Consider the following 23,636-nt stretch of genomic DNA (forward strand, 5'->3'; position numbering starts at 1 on the left):
ATCAGGCAATAATCATCCACTGCTAGAGATAGGCCTCTCCCTAGGAGCGCCACAACACTCGGTCATCTTTCCTCATCCAAACACTACCCGCCTAAGGTCGTCAATCCAGCGGGCAGGAGGGCGTCCCACGCTGAGTTCGCCTGTTCGTGGTCTCCACTCGAGAACTCGTCTACCCCAACGGTTATCGGTTCTTTGCGCAGATATGACCAGCCCACTGCCACTTCAGCTTGCATATTTTGACAGCTATGTCGGTAACCTGAGTCCTCTGACGGATAACCTAATTTCTGATACGATCCATCAGAGAAACCCCAAGCATAGCTCTGTCGAAAGCACGCTGAGCGACTTTAAATCGGTGGACCAGTCCTACCGTCAGTGTCCACGTAAGGTAAGGTAAGTAAAACAATACGTACCCCCAGCAGGTTCCTAAGAGCATACATATAGGTACTGTATGCGCAGCATATCAGCAAGCGGGTGTTGTCACGCTCTATATACATGTTCCAGGCTCCAGCCTTTTCTGAGCTTCGCCATGACACACAGACACGTCAAACTTATAACACGCGTACCCCCAGTAGGTTCCTGGGCGCGTACCCTCGGCGTTGTGGGGGCTCCACCACACTCGCGCTCGCTGTCGCCGCCTCCTCACACCCGCAGCCGGAGCGAGCGCAGGGACATGCGCTGTGTGAGCGAGCGGGGGTGGCGCGCTCTATATACTTACATGCTCAATGAAGCGCACTCACCCCCAGGCTAAAGTTTCTGAGCTTCGCCATGACAGACAGACACACAGACAAGTTAAACTTATAACACACTTACCCCCAGCAGCTCTATATACATGTTCAATGAACATGGCGCAGCCGTTTCTGAGCTCCACCATGACAGACAGACACGTCAAACTTATAACACAACACTCACCCCCAGCAGGTTCCTGGGCGCGTACCCCTCGGCCCCACTCGCGCGGCTCCACCACCACTCGCGCTCGCTGTCGTCTCCCTTCCTCAGCACCTGTAGTCTTGTGCCCGCACTGAAGGTGAGCTCGTCGCTTCGCGCTGCGGAGTAGGGGAACACGGCGTAGACTGTGCCGCCGTTCATTATGCCGAGCTTCTCTTGGATGCCTGCGGAGAATATGGATGTTGGTTATGTTGTGGGAAATATACTCTGGGGGAATAAGTGACATTTGGCTGCTACATTTTTCATTTAGAATAGTTATTTTTTCTGCACGTATAATGCTCGCAATAAAATCTTTGCGTAAGTAGATATAGGTATGTTAGTAATAATATAGCTTACAACAACCGAACGAAAGAGAACTGCAACGCATTTTATACGGTTATACTGTAGCTAGTCGTCGTTAACGCAACAGCGTTCCATAACGGTATAATTAATCCGAGCCCAAGATTAAGTTTTCGTCAGCTAGAGTCAATGTTATACAGGCAAATGGCAAAAAGGGTAATATAGTAAGCCCTAAGCAATGAATAATGACTATTAATGACCCATTGAGTCACTCCCTTTTGATACCACTTTTGCTGCATCCTTCAGAATAAAAACTAAAGAGGAACATACTGTATAAGTACTCGGAACACCCGTCGAAGCCCTCCTCGTCTTCTTCACACTTCTCGGCCGCCGTCTCGTGGTCCGACAGCGTCGTCGCGAATATACATGCGCCTGGAATGGTAGAGTAAGGTATTGGTTAGTTATTTGATATTAATTAGGTAATTAGTATGCTCATGACCAAGAGAAGGAAAAGAGTATGCGGAGCTGACTGCCAACCTCCAATAGTGCGGAGGCACTTGAAGATGAAGAATATGACCATCTCTAACTTTAGATAAGTAGGTATATTTTTTCACGCTGGATTTTGTTTCTATAAAAATTGCCCTTCGCTACTGGGTTAGCCTTCCATTATGTTTTCGAAACTTGAAAGAAAAATGAGTCTCTTAGGCTGTGTCCCCAGTAGGCACTTTTAGTGACCGACTGATTTTGCGGCGTATCGATTTAGTATGCTCTACCAAATATATGAGAAATGGAGTGTCCAGTCTGCTAGTTTAGTACGCAGTTTGCAGCGTTACGCGCGCTGACTATCTCAGTATCTGGACGCTGACAGGTTGCCTAGTGGGGAAACGGCCTTATAGGACACAACGACGACTTATAGTTTATAGTCTAGTTATAGATGTCACTAGTTATATATGAAAGCTTCAGAACGGACACAAGCCATTACTGAAATGGAATGAAAACATTCATACAGCACTGCAAGTTTTTACACCTTTCGAGTAGAGTGGCGAGTAAATGCGAATATACAGGGTGTCCCAAAAGTCAACGTCATCCCTTAAAGGGCTGATAGGTCAGCTAATGAGAGGCCAGAATATCACATTATGACCTTAGTAAAAACTCGATAATTTTCGAGATATTGACACTTTTATAAATTTGCTGAAAATCGACACCTTGGATCAGTTTTTTGCGTGCCGCCGGTACAAAAATCCATATTGTTAGAATTTGTTTGGTGTTGCATCACCCTGTATAGCCCTGCTATTGATCGCAGTCAAAAAAATATCGAGTAATGCTGTATGTTTAAAAAAAACACGGTTTTCAAAGTCATAAAAGGTAATCGTATTTTTTTATAAACAACTTTGACTCTACATACTGTAAAAAAAATATAGCACGCAAACCTGGCACTTTGTTTGAAAAGATTGCTCATTTAATGCAGTTTCCAAAATGGTATGAAACGTTGCTATTGTTTCAATTAACAAAAAGTTATTGCTATTTTAGTACAAAACGACCTCGATGTAAAATTATTTGAAGGAAATTTATCTGACTGAATTTATTAAGGGTAAGTCATGTTGGAATGAGTAAAAGTAAAATAGGTGGTGGGGTCAGCCGTGGCAACATAGATGACGCAAAAATAGCTAAGAAAAAACTTACCAAACTCTCATTTTAAAACATATTTTGCGTTTTTTACACCTTATTTAAAAAACTAACATTTATTGACTTTTATTTGTATTTCTCAAAATTATAATACAACATTATTATATTAAGTACATAATCAGTAAAAAATAATACTCATTAATGGTCATAATCATAATTTTGAGAGTTTGGTTTTGTTTAACAATAACTTTAAAATAAATAACAAGTAATTAGAGGTAATGTTAATGACAAACTGATCTGTCCCTTTTTTGGATACTGTGGGTGTACTATGTACATGTGTAAGCGTTTTACTTGTACAATATCACACATTAGCACTAATCAGGAATGTACGTTACCATGCGCTACATTTTATGGGGAATGTGGAGTTGCTATAGTCCACTTTTTTCGAGAAAGATACTCAAAATGCGTTTTTTTATTAACTGTGACAACGTTGTCTCTTTTCCCACTCCCGGCCACACCAGCTATTTTACTTTTACTCATTCCAACATGACTTACCCTTAATAAATTCAGTCAGATAAATTTCCTTCAAACAATTTTACATCGAGGTAGTTTTTTACTAAAATAGCAATAACTTTTTTGTTAATTGAAACAATAGCAACGTTTCATACCATTTTGGAAACTGCATTAAATGAGCAATCTTTTCAAACAAGGTGCCAGGTTTGCGTGGTATATTTTTTTTACAGTATGTAGAGTCAAAGTTGTTTATAAAAAAATACGATTACCTTTTATGACTTTGAAAACCGTGTTTTTTTTAAACATACAGCATTACTCGATATTTTTTTTGACTGCGATCAATAGCAGGGCTATACAGGGTGATGCAACACCAAACAAATTCTAACAATATGGATTTTGTACCGGCGGTACGCAAAAAACTGATCCAAGGTGTCGATTTTCAGCAAATTTATAAAAGTGTCAATATCTCGAAAATTATCGAGTTTTTACTAAGGTCATATTGTGATATTCTGGCCTCTCATGAGCTGACCTATCAGCCCTTTAAGGGATGACGTTGACTTTTGGGACACCCTGTATAATGCACTGAAGAGTCGCCACCTAGCGGTAACAGCCTGCACTACCTCCGCGCCATACACACTCACGTTACTTACACTGCTCGAACGTTTAAAATACTCCCAGTAGGCCCTCAGATGGCAGCACTGAATGAAAATATATTAGATGTGTTGCTGTCCTTTATGGTACCCTCTTGCTACAGAGGGTCTTCAAAAGAGTGCGCCACGCCAGTGACGACGGCGCCAAGGATAACTTCTTAGCTCTTTTCCTGATTGTTTGGCCAATCTATCTCCATTTTCGCGATGCGGGACTGTTTAATCACGTTCCTGTTCCAGTTTGAAAATATAGTATACTATACCGAAATTCTTTGTGAGTTAGTATAAAGGTGGCGTAGTTACGCCTTTAGTCCGCACTGCAGAATTATCGTGTAACCTGCGTCTAGTCATCTAGTGTGTATAAAGGAGTAACAGTTACCGTGCTCGACGAGGAAGCGCACGATGGGCAGGTTGTTGCAGGACGCGGCGCAGTGCAGCGGCGTCCAGCCGTCCGAGTCCTGCGCGTTCACGTCGCACCCCAGCTCCACCAGGAACCTGGAATATTACGGGGGATGGGTTAGGTTATATAATATATCTAATTAGACGTGCCTATCAATGAATAGAAATGACTGGCAAATAAATAGGGGTGTACCAAGTGGTACACTGTCCTAACAAAACTAACGCGAATCTGACTGGCTAAATATTTAGACCACAGTGAAAAACTCTACTGTTCAGCTATAGTGTTTGTCGCCGATGTTCATTGTTGGCAGATGACGATAACTATGAATGATATCTATTTAGGAAATAACTGAAACAATTGGACTAATTTCATGTTCGTTGCTGGTATAATATATTATATACAGTGGCAGGTCAACTCATGGTTAGTTTAATGTACTTATGTAGTAAGTACTAATGTCCTCGAATAAGGTAAAGCAAGATTACTCACTTGACGATCTCAAAGTGTCCGGCGCAGATGGCGTTGTGTAGAGCTGTGATGCCTTCATCATTGGCTGCGCTGGCGTTTTGGACCTGGAAATTAAAACGAAAACCCATGTTACGCTGCGTCCGTATTATTTCGAATAAAATATAGAAGTTTTTTCCAAAATGGCAATAATTAATAAGAGTAAAGTGTTATAATAAAATTACCTGAGTAGCAGTTTTCTTGACAAGCTCCAATTCTCCTTCCAAACTAGCATCAAGAAGCAACGCCAGGGGATCAAAGCTGACTCTTCTGGTAAGAGGCGCCTTCCCTCCTTGCTTCAGATTGCCCTTCTTAGACCGCCTCAGAACATTATCACCCAACTGACCGTCCTGACCGTTTAGATCCACAGAACTAATCTGTTCCGTCACATCAGACACTAAGGTCGACACTTCCTTGCCCTCTTCCATCTTCTCATTAGAAATTACATCTACATTATTATTTAAAGCCTTATCTACTTCGTCCCTCTTCTGAATTAGGCCGTTCTCGCTAGGCGCTTCTCTCGTTAGGTGGTCCATTTCAGGGAATAAGAATGCTGGAGGCATTTCGATGCGTCTGTTGATGCTTACGCTGATACCGTTTTTGGTGGTGTTCATGTTTCTTAGTTTGGGCTGTTCGCTTAGGGGGGGTTTTCGTATGGTGAGCGGCCTCGCTTTGATGATCATTTCGTTGTTTGCCTCCCGGGATGGGTTGTCGCTGTCGTTGGAGGAGTTGTCAGGTATGGGAAGGGTGGGTAGCGCCGTGTCCTGGTCCTTAGCCTGGAAATTGGTGTCATTGTTGGCTGATTGTCGCGGTGGCGTCTGAAATCGAGAGTAGAAAATGTTGACTCGGGAGGAAAGAGGGTAGATCGTTATTTATAGGATTCGGGGGATAACAAATGACATCAGATTTTATGATACCTAGGGAACAGAGACAAGGTAATATAAATAGGATGTTTGCACAAAGATTGGAATATTGAATAAATTATTTACATTTACACAATTAAGTATGAGGTTAATTTAATAAGCAAGCATGGTAAGTTGGTAAGGCTGAAAAAAAAACATACATATTTACAAAAGCATACCTTGATTGTCGGCTTAGGAGGTAGTGCGGGCTTGGGGGACTTGTCGGTGCCACTAACATCAGGCGTGGACAAGGGGGTACTGGCACTTTGCGGAGGAGACAGCAAGATACTCTGAGACGACGCATTCTGACCGAAAGCTGATGCACTCGAAGACAATCCCGAGGCTGTGTTCCTAACAATCTGGGGTTGGGAGACAACCGGGTTACTCGCTACTGGGTTTATGACATTAGATGAGTTTTGTACAGATGTTTGAACAGTTTGTGGTTGGACAGGTTGGATTTTGGTGGAGGATGTCTGGTAAATGGGTGACGGTCGACCGCTGGACACCTGCACCGTAGTGGGTGCCACACTCGACACAGGCTTCTGGAAATGAACATGAATGATGATGATATTTACAAATGAATGTGGTGAAGTGATTGTGCAGCAATATGAGACAAGCAGATGAATGGTGTTGTGATAGTTTGCAGCATAATTGTAGCTTAGTTTTTAATTCTTCTTCATTTAGTTATTAATTCACAATAACAATTTACAACTCAATAAAAGATTTTTTAATACCATTAAGTATATTTTGAAAGAACTTTTAAGTTGCTACAATTATGCTGCTATTAATGTACAAATTATTATGACAAGGGCAATGAATATTAAGAACACAATACATGCAGAGTGGTAAAACATTGAGAAGATGATCAGATTCTTTTGAATAAAATGTGAACTCACTCCAAATCCTAAAGAGCTACTGCTGCCCGTTGTATTTGAGCCCAGACTCGGTGAACTGCCTTTCAGTATTGTGCTACCCTGTTGGCTCTTTGTGCCATTGCTCTTGGATCCTTCTGTACTGTTACTCTGGCTTAGCCTATTGTTTTGTGGATATGCTTGATTCTCTTTACCCTCTTGGTTACATCTACTTGAAGAGTCAGATTTCTGCAATTGATATGTGTTCTGGTCCTGTTGATATGTTGCTTCTGTTTGACTTAGAGGTGTGGCAAGACTCTTGTTCACCACGGACAGGGGCGTAGAATGCACCGTCATGTGATTTATATTAGCTGCATTCTGATTCTGGTTTTTGCTCTCTTGACTCAACTCATTACTGTTTTTACTATTAGTATCTTGTTTTATTTTACCTGTAGCATTTTGTGGGAACTTAGTGTTATATGGCAACGTCTGATACTTCGGGTCCGATTTGCTGGCCGCAAATTCAGGTAAGAACTCTTGTTCATTTATTTTAAGTTCCTTTCCATTTTGGTTACTGTTAGAACTACTTGTACTGTTAGGGCTGTATTGTGGTTGTTTCGGATAATCAGGATACTTATTTATATGTTCAAACATGGCTTTCTGGTCGTATGCGTTGCTGATTCCCTGTTGAACGTGACTAAAGGAGTTGATATCTGCATGTTTGTTTGGATATTGCCCTTGATACTGGCTGTCCTGAATTCCCGGAGGTAAGTTGTTGTAGCCACCGTTATACAGGGGGTTTATCATCTGTTTCTGTTGTAGATAATGCGCTTCTTGTTGTGTTAAATGGCTTTGAATATTGTCCGGTTGTGTTAGCTGTTTCAATGGCACGTTATTTTGTATTACGTTCTGCTTTAACGCCTGAAATTAGAGAAATATAACATGTTATGGATGTAGGTACAGAAAACATTATTAAATAGGTACTAAATGAAAATAATGCACATAACATTGTACTCATTTAACAATCACATCACGGTAAAATTAAAATGTAAATAGGAGACAAGTGAAAACTTTTTAATTCCCGCCATTTTTACAGAAAACAAAAGAGAGCGAGCTGTCATGAGCTGTCATTCTGATTTATGGGAAATCTGCCAGTGTCATTATTATGGAAATCAAATGGAAATCGATGTTAAACGTATAATCTTAAAAAATACATGAAGAAAAAAGTAGGTAGGTATCTAAAAGTAAAGTTGCTTAAAGTTTATATTAATACCTGGAAATTCTGGTTATGGCTGAGGCTCTGAGCGTGGGGCACGTGGTTGTAAGGCTCGACAGCGGCTATATTTCCCCGCGTTTGTTGATTCTTTGGTTGACTGCTTATTCCATTGCTTCCACTGGTTGGATAGTTAGGCAACTGTTGCATCGGCGTTGGGTTGTTTGTCCTGGAGTTAAATTAAATATAATGAATTGATTGAAAACCTAATCTGGAGGGCCACGATTTGAGTTTGGTGGAATCTACCATCTCTGTCAAAGGGTACCCAACAGTATAGATAATAATATAGACATTCATTTTATACAGTACCTACAGGTAATATCGACGAAATATAACGTTACGTACTTATAAATATTTCGCCGATGTCATTATCGTTAGCACCAAAATTCGCCTTTCCACGTCATTATTCATTTTAAACGTAGATTTTATTTTGTGCCCAGAGATAAAGAAAAAATAAAAATGAGCTTCATTCACAAGCTTTCTTAAGTAAATCACCATACATTTCATTTAAGTGCTTACAGCTTTACAGTAGGTTCTTATTAAAAAGGGCATGGGTTGTTGACCTATCCACCTCACAATAATTATTTATTACTAATATTGGTATTTATAACTAGTTAGACAAGTTCCTTCTCATCAATCATCACAATTTTATTAACCCATCACGTCCCCGTGGCACGGGTCTCCTTCCAATGAAGTAAGCGTTTTGTTTGAGGCCTTAAGCGGGTTGGTGGACTGGGCCCTATTTGAAATTAAAGTAGGTACTGCAAGGTACTGCGCAATCAAGTTTCACAGCTTTATTTTTAAAAAACTCACCTCTGTTGCGGCTGTTGTCTATGCGCGGCCGCCAGCTGCCTGTTGAGCGCTCGTTTCCTCAGCAGCCGCGCTTGCAGTTCGGAAACGCTACGGTCTATGCTGTTAAAAAAACTACTCTCACCTCTGTTGCGGCTGTTGTCTATGCGCGGCGGCAAGCTGCCTGTTGAGCGCTCGTTTCCTCAGCAGCCGCGCTTGCAGTTCGGAAACGCGGCGGTCTATGCTGTTAAAAAAACTATTCTCACCTCTGTTGCGGCTGTTGTCTATGCGCGGCCGCCAGCTGCCTGTTGAGAGCTCGTTTCCTCAGTAGCCGCGCTTGCAGTTCGGAAACGCGGCGGTCTATGCTGTTAAAATAACTATTCTCACCTCTGTTGCGGCTGTTGTCTATGCGCGGCCGCCAGCTGCCTGTTGAGCGCTCGTTTCCTCAGCAGGCGCGCTTGCAGTTCGGAAACTCGGCGGTCTATGCTCCTCATCTCCTCTTGTCGCACGCCCAGCGCCGCGCGCTGCGCCGACAGCCGCCCGTTCTGCTGCTCGTTCAGTTTGTTGCGGTACTGGAGAGGGAAAAATTAAAAACAAATTAATAGGGCCCTGTACCTGTACACCTGGCATGGCCATGATCAATGAAAATGTTCCAGTGGCAATAGCACCAAATTACTCCTAGACACAATTAACAGCGCACCACAATATTCAGAATATTACCAACCAAAAATGTAGGTAGTTACCTAAACTGATTGTGTTAAAATTTTAATTAAATGTATTTGAAATATTGAGGTCATTTGGAGTCCGCATTTTGTAAGTGGAACTTTTCCATTGCTCGCAAGTGTATAATGAACAAACGGCATCAGCAGTCTAGGGATGAATCCGAATTAAAACCCTTAGAAAATATACTTTCGGAGGCCTTTTCAAATACCTATGTAACTAATGTGAATTATTTAGTATAGTTATACAGGTAAGTATCAGTATTTTCATTACATTTTCATTAATAAAGTTAGGAACTGAGTTAAAAGATAGTTAGTGATGCATAATGTTTAAGTAGGTAAGCTCGTAGTAGCTACCAAGAGCTACTTAACTATGTTACCTCCTGGATAAGTTATTTTACGAGTTGAATGCATAACTTTTGGAGCACTAACGTTATTTAACAACAACGTTGCTATGGGAGTTACAGCGTAATAAGGATTTATTAAAAGCCAAGAGGCAAGGGCTAGATGGGTTCAGTAATAGCTACCTGTATTATTGTTGTGTTTTATTGTAGCTGTATTTACACGATAAGAGCATAGCTGGTCCCTAGCTTGTAAAGTATGAAACAAGACAATGATCCGATACCGATCACGTATTTACCTTCTACTGTAATTAGGTACTTATTAATTATTTACTACTCTAAGTTTAAGGCCAAGTCTTACCCAAATTAAATTTTATGAATCTAGCCGCTAGTGTACCTGACGAAGCATATCCAAAACTATAATGCCTAACTACATGAACATTGAACTTTGAGTCATAAAATCTTATTTAACTGAACTGTACCTAAGTGTTGTATCCACCATCCCCTGCACTGTACCTTCCTTCCAGTCCCCCTCCCTACCTAATTGTTTAATAACGCCGTACAGAGCCCGCTTTAGTTTCAGTTTGAGGGTCTTTACGAACGAAGCAAAATTACTGCACCGTGGAATATATCTCTACAGTGGATCTAGGTACCAACGAACGCCATAATAGTATACAGCACAACCGAGGGTTACTCTATAGGTATCTAATGACGAAAAACGAACGAACGAGAGCCGTCGCGCGTCACCGTCGCCGTTTAATTTGAGAAGATTGAGTGTTGTTGAGTTGTGGGGAAGTCAAACCAGAATTGACAATGGACAACATTTCAAAAAACTAAAGCTGTTATAAATCGAAAACCATTTCGAGATTTAACTCTAAAGGCCACAAAAAAAATGTTTTTGTATTTTTTGGATGTATCATTTTCGAGAAAATAAATAGTAAAAAAGTGCTGATGACGTCATGCATCAGGTGCGATGCATTTTGATGATCAAAGCCTATAGATTTAAAAACAAAGTAACTGTCACTTTCATTTTTGATTGACGTTGACGTTTTATCGTGACGTTGTTGTTTATTTGGGTCATTTTCATAAATTATGTTCTGACACTTTCTGAATATTTTTTTATTATTTCAATAAAATGGTTAGTACGTATTAAGGGCGCCTTCAAATTAGTCGCTAAGTGTCGCGCGACTGCAGCGCTGCTGCAGCGCTGCAGCAGCGCTGCAGTCGCGCGACACTTAGCGACTAATTTGAAGGCGCCCTAAGAGATGACCTCTATATAATGTGTCCCAGAGCATGCCACCGCCTAAACAGCTGAAAAAAGGCATCTGAAAAATGCTTCTGCTTATTTTTTTACATGATAAGTACTTCATAAATATCAATGTCATTTGAAAATGACCCATTTGTTGGTTGGCATGTAAACAAAGTTTAAATGTCACATGTCAGTGTCATTTATGTTTTTTTTTGGAGACTAAGGCAATAGACAAAAATAAAAATTGAGCCTAATATGTGACGCCACTTCCGGTTTTAAAATAATTAACTTTAAAGTTAAAAATAACATGCAAAAATTTATGTATATACAAAATAAAAAAATACGGGTCCTCTTATTTTCTATAAACTTTCCGAATAGGTAATAAAAATATAGGGTAAAGAAAATGAAATGTTGTCCATTGGAGTCCTTTTCGCTAAAAGCGATATTAGTTATTGACAACTTTTTAAATTTTTACTGATATATTTTAAGAATCCACTCGCTAGGTAGGTATACTTAAATGAAGAAAGAAGATGTTGGACTAATTAACTTAATTGAAGCTGGTAGGTGAGCTTAAAGTTTCTTGCAGAATTCAGCTGAAACACAAAAGCTCGCTCTCAGTAAGATAGAGACTTTTGAACCTCCTGTGTTTTTATTACATAAGCCCCTTCGTCAAACTGGATAGTATAATTTAGTTTTTAGGTAAGAGTACCACAAAACTCGAATATATAATACAGTAAGTAAGTAGGTAGGTACTGGATATTCAGGATGAATTCAATTTGCTTATGAAATTAAATGAGTATAGGTAAGCAGGTAGATACTTCGGTTTTTAGAAAGCTTACGGCACCTTAGATCGTAGATTACGAGTACGTTTCCTCAACAAAAGAAACTTCAAAAGATTTGCGGTAATTACCTAATTCACAATAATAATAATAAAAATACGGAAAAAAGCTAAAAGTACCGTTTTGATAGCGTTGCAAACCTGCCAAAGACGCGCTTGCAAATAATAATTAATAACAAAGCATTTATTTGAGAGATAAATTAGGTGCATTGTGTTAGTAGGTATTACTTACGATTACGTCCTTTTGTGTCCTGTAATCGCGATATTGGCCAAAAGACTATATATTTTACTGTGTCTGATTTCAAGGGATTCAACCGGTTTTTAACCGTCCGATCTATGTGAAGCAAAGCGCACCTGTAACCTGAAGTGCTTCGCTACCGATTACACGGTTTTTACTATCCGGTTTACCGGGCGGCCGGGTAAGGCTTGGCTCGGAGGCTAATTGTAGGGGTTCTACCTTTTTTGGCATAAGATTTTTTTGCCTAATCTCGTATTGCATAGTAACGTTTGGTCAAAGTCTCGTTACGCCGAAAATCGTATGGCATAAATCTCGTTTAGTAAAAAGTTATTTCGCATAACATTGTTTAGCCTAATAATGGTATGGCCAAATCTTGAATAGCCTAATAATGCTATGGCATAGGTTTATACAAAGTAATAATATTCGTTTGGCTTTAACTTTGACGGAGCGTCTCCCTACATAGCGCAAACTGGTGCCTTGTATTGTTTCCGCTGTTTGGAAAACGCTCCGCTCCGCTTCGCTGCGCTCCGCTTTGGTTTTGATGAACATGTGCACCTGACACGCTCCTCCTCGCTTTGCTCGTCGTCGCACCTATTTTTAGGTTTCGATCTCATGGGGTTTGTAATAATTATATTGGTCGTTAACTTTCGATTTTTTGATCATACAATATCGTGATTTTCGGGATGTAGGAGAAAAATACCACAATTTGTACATTTACTACATACTTAATATAGTATTTATTACGATAACATTAGGAGAAACAAGATTATACATAGGTATAGACGAACATATAAATTTGAGCAAACGAAACTTAGGTGTTTAAAGATTGTGCCTAAAGAGTTTTAGACGAAACGAGCCTTATGCCACATAAGTCTTGGCAAAGTGATGGTTCGGCCCAAAAAGTTTAGACCATACAAGTTATGCGAAATGAGTTTTGGTCAATAAAGATTATGCCAGATGAGCGGAACCCAATTGTAGGAAATTGAAGCTCGTAAACTTCACTTTTATTTTAATCGGGTTTAACGTGGGCTTTAACTATTTACAGTACTTATGAAGTTTGGTTTCAGAAATAATACATCGTTATATTAAAAAGCATAATAATAAGTTGCTTAATGTATGAAAACGCTCTTTTTTAGTGTTATTAAATAAATTAATTGATATTTAGTACAATCGTAGCTTGTAGGTATAAACTAACAATGTCACAAATGCATGAGGCAAAATTACTTAGGTATTTTAAAAAAAATACCTATCAAGTATCAACTCTGTTAATTTTTTATTATTTGGTCTTACAAAGTGGTAAGTATGAGCTGAATGATAGTGGAAGTAGAACAGTAAGTATATTATGTAGGACAAGGAAGGTCCATATTACATACTATACCTAGGTTAAATAATAGACATAGTGTCGTATTTGTATAGGGCAGTTAGTCATCCCTAATATCCGGAAATCATTATACACAGTCGGTTTATCGAGGCGGCCTCAATCAGTTCCATGTGAATAGCTTTTTTCAGTTCATCGCGTTTTCGGTTAAGATTAAGAATTATTCGCTGTCGAGTCGTGTGCGGTCTTGTAAATTATCTCGCATTGTTTGGTTTGATTTTGTGTTTATTATTAACTTTTTGAAGTAGACAAACTCAATTGTTTTCATAATGTGTTTGTCTGGAAGAGATTACTTTTAGTAATTAGGCCGCCGAATTGTTCTATTTCTTTTCTATGTTTGTGTACTCGTAACTGTTTCTGTTTGTGTGCAATAAAGAGTAAGTATTTTATCTTTTTATCTTAAGACATTTTATTTATTGTGTTTGTCGGTTAACGGTAGTAACATTCATCTAAGTACATAACAAAATTAATTCCTGTTTCCGCATAACAGTCGTAAATTTTAAGTGCTTGCAAAATTTAACGGTAGGAATGAGGAACAAATTAATCTGGAAAATAGCACGTCCCCCCAGAGACCTCATGCGTGTACCTACTATGTAAAACAAGAGTGCGAAATACTTGTGTTTATTTAAAAACGACCTTACGGCCGAAGAAACAAAGGTCACGATTCAAGAGCGCACTGGTCTTGAAAACATCCGTTTTGGCTGACACTCTGTTATGTTTCGTGGAGTATTTCTAATTATGCTGAATATATGTATTTGGCTAAGTAAGGGAATTAATGTACCTACCCACGCGGGCTAGTGCTCAGGAAAATTGAAATGTAGGTATAATTTCATTATACATTACAGTAGGAAAATCAAATTATATATTATACTAGCTGTTCCCGCGAGCTTCGCTTCGCCTTAAAAAGTTTTCCCGTGGGAATTCCGGGATAAAAAGTAGCCTATGTTCTTTCCCAGGGTCTAGACCGTATGTATACCAAATTTCATTCAAATCCGTTCAGTAGTTTTGGTGTGAAAGAGTAACAGACAGACAGCGCTTAGCTTCGCCTTAAAAAGTTTTCCCGTGGGAATTCCGGGATAAAAAGTAGCCTATGTTCTTTCCCAGGGTCTAGACCGTATGTATACCAAAAATCATTCAAATCCGTTCAGTAGTTTTGGCGTGAAAGAGTAACAGACAGATAGCGCTTCGCTTCGCCTTAAAAAGTTTTCCCGTGGGAATTCCGGGATAAAAAGTAGCCTATGTTCTTTCCTAGGGTCTAGACCGTATGTATACCAAATTTCATTCAAATCCGTTCAGTAGTTTTGGCGTGAAAGAGTAACAGACAGATAGCGCTTCGCTTCGCCTTAAAAAGTTTTCCCGTGGGAATTCCGGGATAAAAAGTAGCCTATGTTCTTTCCCAGGGTCTAGACCGTATGTATACCAAATTTCATTCAAATCCGTTCAGTAGTTTTGGCGTGAAAGAGTAACAGACAGACAGCGCTTGCTTCGCCTTAAAAAGTTTTCCCGTGGGAATTCCGGGATAAAAAGTAGCCTATGTTCTTTCCCAGGGTCTAGACCGTATGTATACCAAATTTCATTTAAATCCGTTCAGTAGTTTTGGCGTGAAAGAGTAACAGACAGACAGCGCTTAGCTTCGCCTTAAAAAGTTTTCCCGTAGGAATTCCGGGATAAAAAGTAGCCTATGTTCTTTCCCAGGGTTTAGACCGTATGTATACCAAAAATCATTCAAATCTGTTCAGTAGTTTTGGCGTGAAAGAGTAACAGACAGATAGCGCTTCGCTTCGCCTTAAAAAGTTTTCCCGTGGGAATTCCGGGATAAAAAGTAGCCTTTGTTCTTTCCCAGGGTCTAGACCGTATGTATACCAAATTTCATTCAAATCCGTTCAGTAGTTTTGGCGTGAAAGAGTAACAGACAGACAGACAGACAGACAGACAGACAGACACAGTTACTTTCGCATTTATAATATTAGTTAGGATATTAATGCTATTATATATTAAGGAACAAAATATCAAAATTTCAAACCTACGTAATCCATGTAAACTTCAAATACCCGAAGGCGTCTTACAAATTATAAACAAAACAACCCGAAGTCTGACTAACCTTTACAAGTTGTGAAACTTCAGCCCCTTCCGTCAACTGCAGACGATCGACTCACGCTCACGTCACAACTTCAAAACGGTCACTTTTCACAAATAGAACAACTTTTTCTCCATTTAAAAGATATTATTTGATCGTGATTTGAACTCTTTAATAAAATTTGTAACAAGTGACTGGCCGCTAGTCTTTCGGAAAAAGGAAACAAAAACACTTAATTTAAAATTATTAAATTCACTTTTTCTTTTGCGGAGGTCACAGATTAAAACGAACGATAGGCAGCGTATTTTTTCAAAGCAATAGCCAGACTGAAAGTCACGCTATAAACTGATTCGTGTGTTCTTGAATTGAACTCTTTGGCAGAAGCACCAGTAGGTATGTATGTTATAGGCATAGGTACATGTATTAGGTTAATTTGTTTGGATTAAACTAAGTCTTTAGTCATGAAATAAACTATTAAATGAGCTATTTATTACAATAATCGGTTTAAATATCTACGGTATATTTGATTAAAAATAATGTTATTTTATATTCACAAATAAATACGTGGCTTCTTGATAAATTAATTAAACTTACCAAAGTATACTTACAAGGGATATGAAAAGTGCAATTATAAAAGGCAATTCCGCGTTTTCATTGACTTTTGTCACGAATCCTCGGTACTTATTGCAAGCCTTTGTACAAGTTTATGTTTCGAAGTATCAACTTTGCATGTCCTCGTTATTTTACTTGAGCGCCAGTTTCGAAGTTCGGAATCTTGAAACATTGTTTTCGAGTTTCTATTCTGCATGCATTTGCTCTTTAGGGGGTCTATTCTTGAGAGCATAGTAAGTAAAACAAGTCCTAGTTCTGTCCATATTATGTAGCTACTTACCTACCTGATGTTATTTTCCAATATAACAATAACACTAAACACATGATTATACGTAGATATTTAAAATGATTCTAGTGGCATACAAGCATTTCAAATTAAAATGAAATGTCAGAGACAGAAATATGAGTGGCACCCTTATAAATCACTTATACAGTATTAGTATAATTAAATAGCAATCCGTACAAATATTGGTGTCTCTAAAGTCTAAATAACATAAATCGACAGTGAGTATATTTTCCTATCGGCCTCACTTCAAGAATACTCCCCCAGTTTTCGGGCCTAAGCGCTAAAACGACACTGGGTTGACCGAATGCCCGCAACCCACTTGGCAACACCTACTAGTCCGCTAATCTGTAAATACTGGCTGTTATCTGTACCAAACTCTTTGTTGTGTTGTTCTGTACTGTTTGTGTTTTAGATAACGGCCTCTTTCGTTCTGTCCCTTAGATTAACGATATTATGTCCACTGGGAATATTATAAGTGAGTTAGGGAAGAAGGTTCTAGGACTTAGAATAGTATTGTGTATCGTGGTAAGTCTGTACTGAGTAGCACGGAATGTTACCTATAAATCTTATAATGGAAGTTATTAATGATATACTTTGTGCGGTAGTGGTTACCATGAGTCTTTCATTCACCCAAAGGTTGCTTGTAACTTATAGCCATAAGGATGCCTATTGTGCTTACTCTTACTTTTTCATATAATTTATGTTGTGTGTATTTTCAAGTAAAGTGTACCAAAAATATATATACTTAACACAATCTTCGATCTAGAAATAATAAAACTCCATCTAAATCTAATAATCGATAGGACAGCTCGCATTTATCTTCCGAGTATGCATCGTTTGACGTCTGCTCTGTGGCGCTGACAGGGGATCGGCGAACTTTGACGAGGGCCGCGTAATCTGTGAATCTACCAGACGGTATAAAAGTACCTACTTATGTACAGTGGAAAACACGATGAAAGTCTAGGCTCATGACTCGCGAATTAAACTCGGAAATTGCCCACTGTACCCTATAGGGTTTATAACCACACACTTACTGCCAGTTTCAATACTCTATCTGACAGTTACCTACTATCATACGATTTTGACACATATAAAGTTGCATTTTGTCAAAATCGTATGAAAGTAACTGTCAGCTATCGATAGAGTTATTGAAACTGGCAGTTAAATATTTATTTAACTCTTTATTGTACAAATATTACAAATAAAAGTACAAAGGGTAGACTTAAATACATATTACCAAGATGAGTCATAGCTAGTTTTTTATTCAGTTGTCAACTACTAAGTAAAATATTGAGTAATTCTCTTGTAAATCTGAATAATTAATCAAATAAATCAATGTATTGCCCATTAATTATGAAGTTGGTGGACTGCTGTTGATTGTCATTGAAAGAGTGTTGTTCAAAAGTGATGCATAAACGGCTTATTGGACGCATTATGAAGTGATGCTGAAATATGTACTCGAAACGAACTGATTTACGAGCGAAATACGCTTTAATTAATAAAACTTATTCATCAAAGGGCAATTTATTCTGAACACAAAGGAATGTACCTACTTATGTACTTCTGGAAGCGCAAACAGAATAGAATAGCACTGATCAGCTTATAATCCACGCAAGTCAACTCGCCAACTAAACTAACATAGTTCCATGAGAGCCTAAACCCAAACTATATTCAGTTTCACATAGAACTTGTGTAAAGTTCATAATGATATGCGCGCGGTGGAAACAAAAGTTACAGAGGGATTTCAAATTTCCGCCATAGATACATCGGGTAAGTATAAGTACTCTATCAATACGTAACGGTGGAATTAATGGAATTTTAGCAGTCTGTAGGTAGGTCTAGGTATTCGTCAATTATAATGGAGCTATGAAAAGTCTTTGAAAACGTTTTTAAGCCAAATATTATTAATTAATAGTGTTCACGATATACGAGTAATCTACCTAATATACTTACCCATAAAGGAAACTCTTTCAAAGTACTGATACTAAATATTTAAGAACGTATCTTAAATGCTATGTCTCCAATTATATCATAATATGTTGGTCACAGTTTATGCCCAGTCAACCGGAAAAATGTCCAATGCATTCGCGTCAGCAGAAAAATAAAAGTTTTACATTGTTATGCAGAACTAAGGTTGTATGGTAGAGATTTCTATAAGCAATAAGGCAGCCTTTTTGTACAGTTTTAGTGGAATTGAAGATGATCGTATAATAAAATTGTATTGTAAGATGCTCATGGATAGTAGGGTATTCCTATCAGCAGTTACTGTACTAATAAAAAATCGTTAGTATTGTTATTATAACCACGTTAAGGCTGTGTTTCTACCAGAAATTTATGAAGAAGTGTAGTAAAGGATTGTATTTCTTTTTAACGTCGCTTAGCACAGCTCTGGCTTGGTGAAGCGAGGTTTTTGTGCGGGAAAAACAAGCGAAAAATGCGTGCGAGGAATGTTAGAGATGTTTTGCTAAATTCACGATAGTAGTACATAGGACCAGCCAGAAGTAGATACTCGTGTATCCCCATCCCGCAAAGACAATTGCGGATTGTCACAGGTACCAATTCGCCAACGATATATTAAGGAAACTCCCGGATATTTCCAAAGAACAGCTTTACATAAGAAAATGTTTTACATGTCACGATGAAAACGAACGAAAAATTTAACGCAGCCTAAATCTATATTTAATTAAAACGACAACTGAACAGTTACTTAAGTGGCACCTTTAAACTTTTGTTATAATTACGAAGTTTAATCTTTGTGGTAGACAGCTCGTAAATACTTGTCAGGAAATCGTTTTGTCGATCAAAACTTTAGGGCCAAATGTTTAGATCAAACGTTGAGATAATGAACAACAGCATAAAGTGATTGTTGGAAAACAATACAGTTTGATTAGCTTGTGTAGTTTCATGCTCCATTACTGATTATGTTAGCTGAAATTATTTTTACATCACAGAAACTTTCGATTTGTTTTTTTTACCTAGGGAACATATTAGTATCAACCACAGACCTGTATTTGAGTAGACAAACAACGCAAGTGCATGTACTTCGCGTGTAAAAAGGGAGTGAAATTATCTTCCTTTAGCGCAGTGTCATTAGGGACGTTCCTAAACTAAATCGTTCAAGTGACGTGACTGACGTGTCAGTAGGTATCAAAATAATGGCACGCTTGGTTTCTATACAAGGAATGAGACAAGCGTTGTCTATTCAAATACAGGTCTGTGGTATCAACCCTCTAATACCAAGAAAATAAGTAATAACTTTGTGTTACAAATTCAGACAACACAACCAATCAAATACAGACTGCAGGAGATTGCTGCTCCATAATAATTATGCCCTCATACTGTGTATAAAAAACGAATATAGGTCAGACTAACCCTAGATCACGGAATTTTTTAAGCTGCATTTAGTTTCACAACTAAAATTTTATATAAAAATGATATCGATTCTGGATGCACAAATTCGACTCTCCTAGAGTTACCACAACTCTTTTTTTTTCGATGGCGAAATTTACAGTTTGACAACACTAAAACTAGAATTCGTGCCTTCAGAACCGACACCAACACCAGTGTTCTTAAAAAAAACTCACCATAAGTTCCCTCCTAAGCTTGTCGAGTTCGTGTGCGGGCGGCGGCGCGCTGCTGGCCCGGCCGCGGCGCAGCTCCTCCAGCTGTCTCGTCAGCTCCTCCACCTTGGCCACCGCCACCGACAGCTCCTTCTCCTTCTCATTGAACAGCGCGCGGATCGACTCGAGGTCGCTGGCTGGGAACAAAATAGGGGCGTTTTAGTTTTTTATTTTTTTCACAGCACATATTATAAACGTAAGATAAAGGATGGGTAAAGCCGCGATAACTTACTCGATGTTCGCAAGATCGAGTGTGAACAGTGGTTAACAGAATAGGGATGCTTTTGTTTTTTTTCGGTGCTGCGTTTTCTATGCGGCCAGTGTTTTTGTTTTTTTCATTGAGTTCTCATAATAATGATTCCATTTAGATTTTAATATTCTACATGAGCTGCTAAAATGTTGGTCCGTAATAAAGGTGGGGCTCTTTCTATTTTGAATATTATATTTATAAATGTAGCAAAGCCGCAAAATGAGATTTTGCAGCCCCAAACACATTCATATTCCCCTAAGCTGAGTTAGCTCTTATTTTCCCGACACAACTGGGCGCGTATAATGGCCGACGATACAGCGTTTGTTACGACTGTATGCTTTCTGGAGAATAATACTCGTAACACGACAACACTAAAAGGGGCTCAGAAAGAAAAAGCTAATAATAAAACTGATTGCACTGGGACTTACAGGCACTAGATTTTTTGTAACCTGAAAGTAAAGGTCACACAAAACAATATAAACCATTGTTTTTCGAAATGTTTCTAATATCTTCAATGAAATTGCCTGAAGTCGTGACATAAGTGTTTATAAATTATATAATATAACTATTACTATTTTATTAGAACCAATAACTAAATCCAGCTTATAATAAAAAAAGCCTTTGAAAGATAAAAATACTCTTTATTCTATCATGTTCAGAGGGTAGCCGCGGTCCAATGCCATACGGTTTAATCACCTTTCTCATTACGTGTGTCTCTTGGGAATTACGACCGAAAAATTCTCATCTTTTTTCACGTCCTCAATCATCAAAGTAAACAATTTGCTTCCTTTGACGAACCCGGGCCTACGCCTGTCGCAAACCCTGTAAACATTCCATCCTATTATTTAATTAGCACTACCTAAGTACCCTTATTTGAAGTAAATTATGTTACGACATTTAAAAATTTAGCGAGGGTAAAATAATGTAAACTAAGAAAAGTGCAGTAAAACGTAACGTATCAGACTGGGTCATCTGAGCTCCGTTTAAAAGGCTCCAAGGGAAATACCTTTGACCTTTCAATTACATAAGACAATAAAGTTGCTAGGCTGTGTGATAGAGCCTTTTCGTTCTTCGGTGGAATCACAGAGCAATATCATTGCTCGCTGCTTGGATATCGTTTTGAAAAAAATAATTTTGTTTCAATTTCTTCCTTGAAGTGGCAGTGACTGGCTGTTCCTTGTAATTTTCAATATCTTTGCGCTTCTCCATGGTCTTAAAGAAAGGTTAGTCGTCTAATAAAGTCTCTGATTCTTATTTGTTTTATCATGCTTGGTAAGATAATTAATACTCATGAGATAAGTAAAAAAATATACATAATTTATTATAGCTAATTATATATATCTAAACCAATTTATAAATAATTATACGACATATCGTGCTATTAACCTCTTAAATCTTTCAGGTTACTCTCTCTTCAATTAGTACGGGCGGACGGACGTACCTAATTTCTCTAATTAAATGAAAGTTTTAAAAGTCTTGTATGGAAATGAAAACTTGCGTCGAGTTGGAAGGAGCCGAGTTAAGGCTAATTGTTGGTTCGAGGTCTTTTGCGTTTATTAAATGTGGTACTGCCTTCGCCTTCTAGCGGAAAACTTTCAAGTCACTTTATAAGTTAGTAGATTTAGTAGAAATAGTTTGCTTAATTAGGGTTGTTTTTTTTAAATATATAATGTATATGATACTTAATATACCTATGTTACTAATAAAATTATTATCCATTTAGATAAGTACTACCCGATATCAAAATTCCGATACTCCCAAGCAGGTAATACTAACAAAATATTGTTGAACAAGTTTTCAACGCTGCCACAGACTTGCATTACATATTTAATGCATCAATGAACGCTTTGAACAAACGCTTTGCAATCGATACTCTACCCACTGACGTGGTAAAAACGTAATGGTTAGTTTAAACTGCCGTTTCCGAAACGGTAATCAATGTAAATAAATACATACCATAGACTATTGACGCGATAAAAACAAATGAATAGCCAAGAAAGGGACAGAAAAACGATCTGGCCACGGGCTGAAACTGTAATCCAGTTTCGTAGCAAACAATGATCATTGTGCCTACGCCGTAGCCCGTAGCACTCTCGTAGCCCGCCCAACTGATAAAACCCCATCAGAATGTATTAGCTGCTCGAAAAAAACAAGAATCGAATGCGTCAATCGGAGAAGAATCGAGCGAAGGCGTCGAAGTAAATTTGGCCGAAGTAGAAGTATCGCGATCAGACATGACCCTACCAAATTGATTTAGCCGGGCCGGCCGGAGTATGCTCTTTGTATGTAGGTATCTTCGTTAAAACTATATTTGTTGAATGGAGCTCGTGATTTGATTTAGCTTGGCAGTTTGTGTTCATGAGAAATGGAGTCTAGCCTCGCCGATGCTATTATTGTATTTTGCAACCTTACCCAGTACATATAAAACAAGAATTTAATTGAATCAATTCGATATTAAGAAGCTTTTTTTGTATGAGGCTCTTCAAGACGCCTCCATTATTATTATTACTTATTACGTTTCTTCCTGGTGGTTTTTAATTTCCGTTTTTCATCTTTTATTATTCGTTTGTAATACAGGAAAGTCTAATTCTTTTTTAAGATATTTAGGAGCAAACTTTCTTTCAAAGGATTTTGTCACAATATTTGTTGCTTTCTTATTTGTAATACTGTCGAATGAATGAGATTATTACTTAATTATATCCTGCTTGGATGAGGCAAATAGGCAATTATATTTGAGTTTTATTACTATTCATTATCAACCTTAAGCTTGATGGAACACCAGCAATTTATGAAACTTCTGAAAAATGTTAAAACGGACAATTCCATATTATTGGCTACGCTATCGTACCCTGCCTTATAATTTTATAAGTAGGTATATTTTAAACACGTTTTTTTATGTACAAAAATGTAAACATATTTTCCTTGTTTACTTCTAAATAAACCATATACCACCTAAGGCGGACTTGGGCGGACTTATTATCGCGTTAACGCCATTTTTCAGGCAGCCTTATGAACTATTTATGAAATTAAACTGAACTAAGTAATTTTTATTGTAATTACATATTTGGCATATTTACAACAGCATTTACTCAAATTTCACGATATACAGGTTGTTTTCAAAAGTGGTAGGTACTTATGCTAATCCGAAAGGTCACCCGTTTCCCGTTTTCGGCTCAAGGGGTCATTCTCAAAAACTTTTGTTAGGCTTGTACCGCTTTTGCAACACCCTGTATATATTTTTATGTTAGCCAGGTGGAAGTCTCAACAAAAGACGGTAAGGCTGGCCTTGTCCGTTAATGAAA

At 38.3% G+C, this 23,636-nt stretch overlaps 1 protein-coding gene across 12 annotated transcripts in view; it reads right to left on the bottom strand.

The window, feature by feature from the left end:
* LOC105382610 (apoptosis-stimulating of p53 protein 1) overlaps positions 1-23,636 on the bottom strand; it is a 199,272-nt gene that overhangs the window by 918 nt on the left and 174,718 nt on the right. For 10 of the 12 annotated variants that reach the window (XM_048627260.1, XM_048627258.1, XM_048627262.1 and 7 more), the window contains 10 exons: positions 20,049-20,221; positions 9,114-9,298; positions 7,938-8,106; positions 6,710-7,585; positions 5,993-6,355; positions 5,097-5,729; positions 4,897-4,979; positions 4,390-4,505; positions 1,555-1,656; positions 910-1,109 (listed from right to left, as the gene is read on the bottom strand). In XM_048627260.1, coding sequence (XP_048483217.1) covers positions 910-1,109; positions 1,555-1,656; positions 4,390-4,505; positions 4,897-4,979; positions 5,097-5,729; positions 5,993-6,355; positions 6,710-7,585; positions 7,938-8,106; positions 9,114-9,298; positions 20,049-20,221 — 2,900 coding nt within the window. The remainder of the gene's footprint in view (positions 1-909; positions 1,110-1,554; positions 1,657-4,389; positions 4,506-4,896; positions 4,980-5,096; positions 5,730-5,992; positions 6,356-6,709; positions 7,586-7,937; positions 8,107-9,113; positions 9,299-20,048; positions 20,222-23,636) is intronic. The other 2 variants (XM_048627254.1, XM_048627259.1) reach the window with 2 other exon arrangements.

Source organism: Plutella xylostella, chromosome 18 (genome assembly GCF_932276165.1).
Source record: "Plutella xylostella chromosome 18, ilPluXylo3.1, whole genome shotgun sequence".
In the NCBI taxonomy this organism is placed as follows: domain Eukaryota; kingdom Metazoa; phylum Arthropoda; class Insecta; order Lepidoptera; family Plutellidae; genus Plutella; species Plutella xylostella.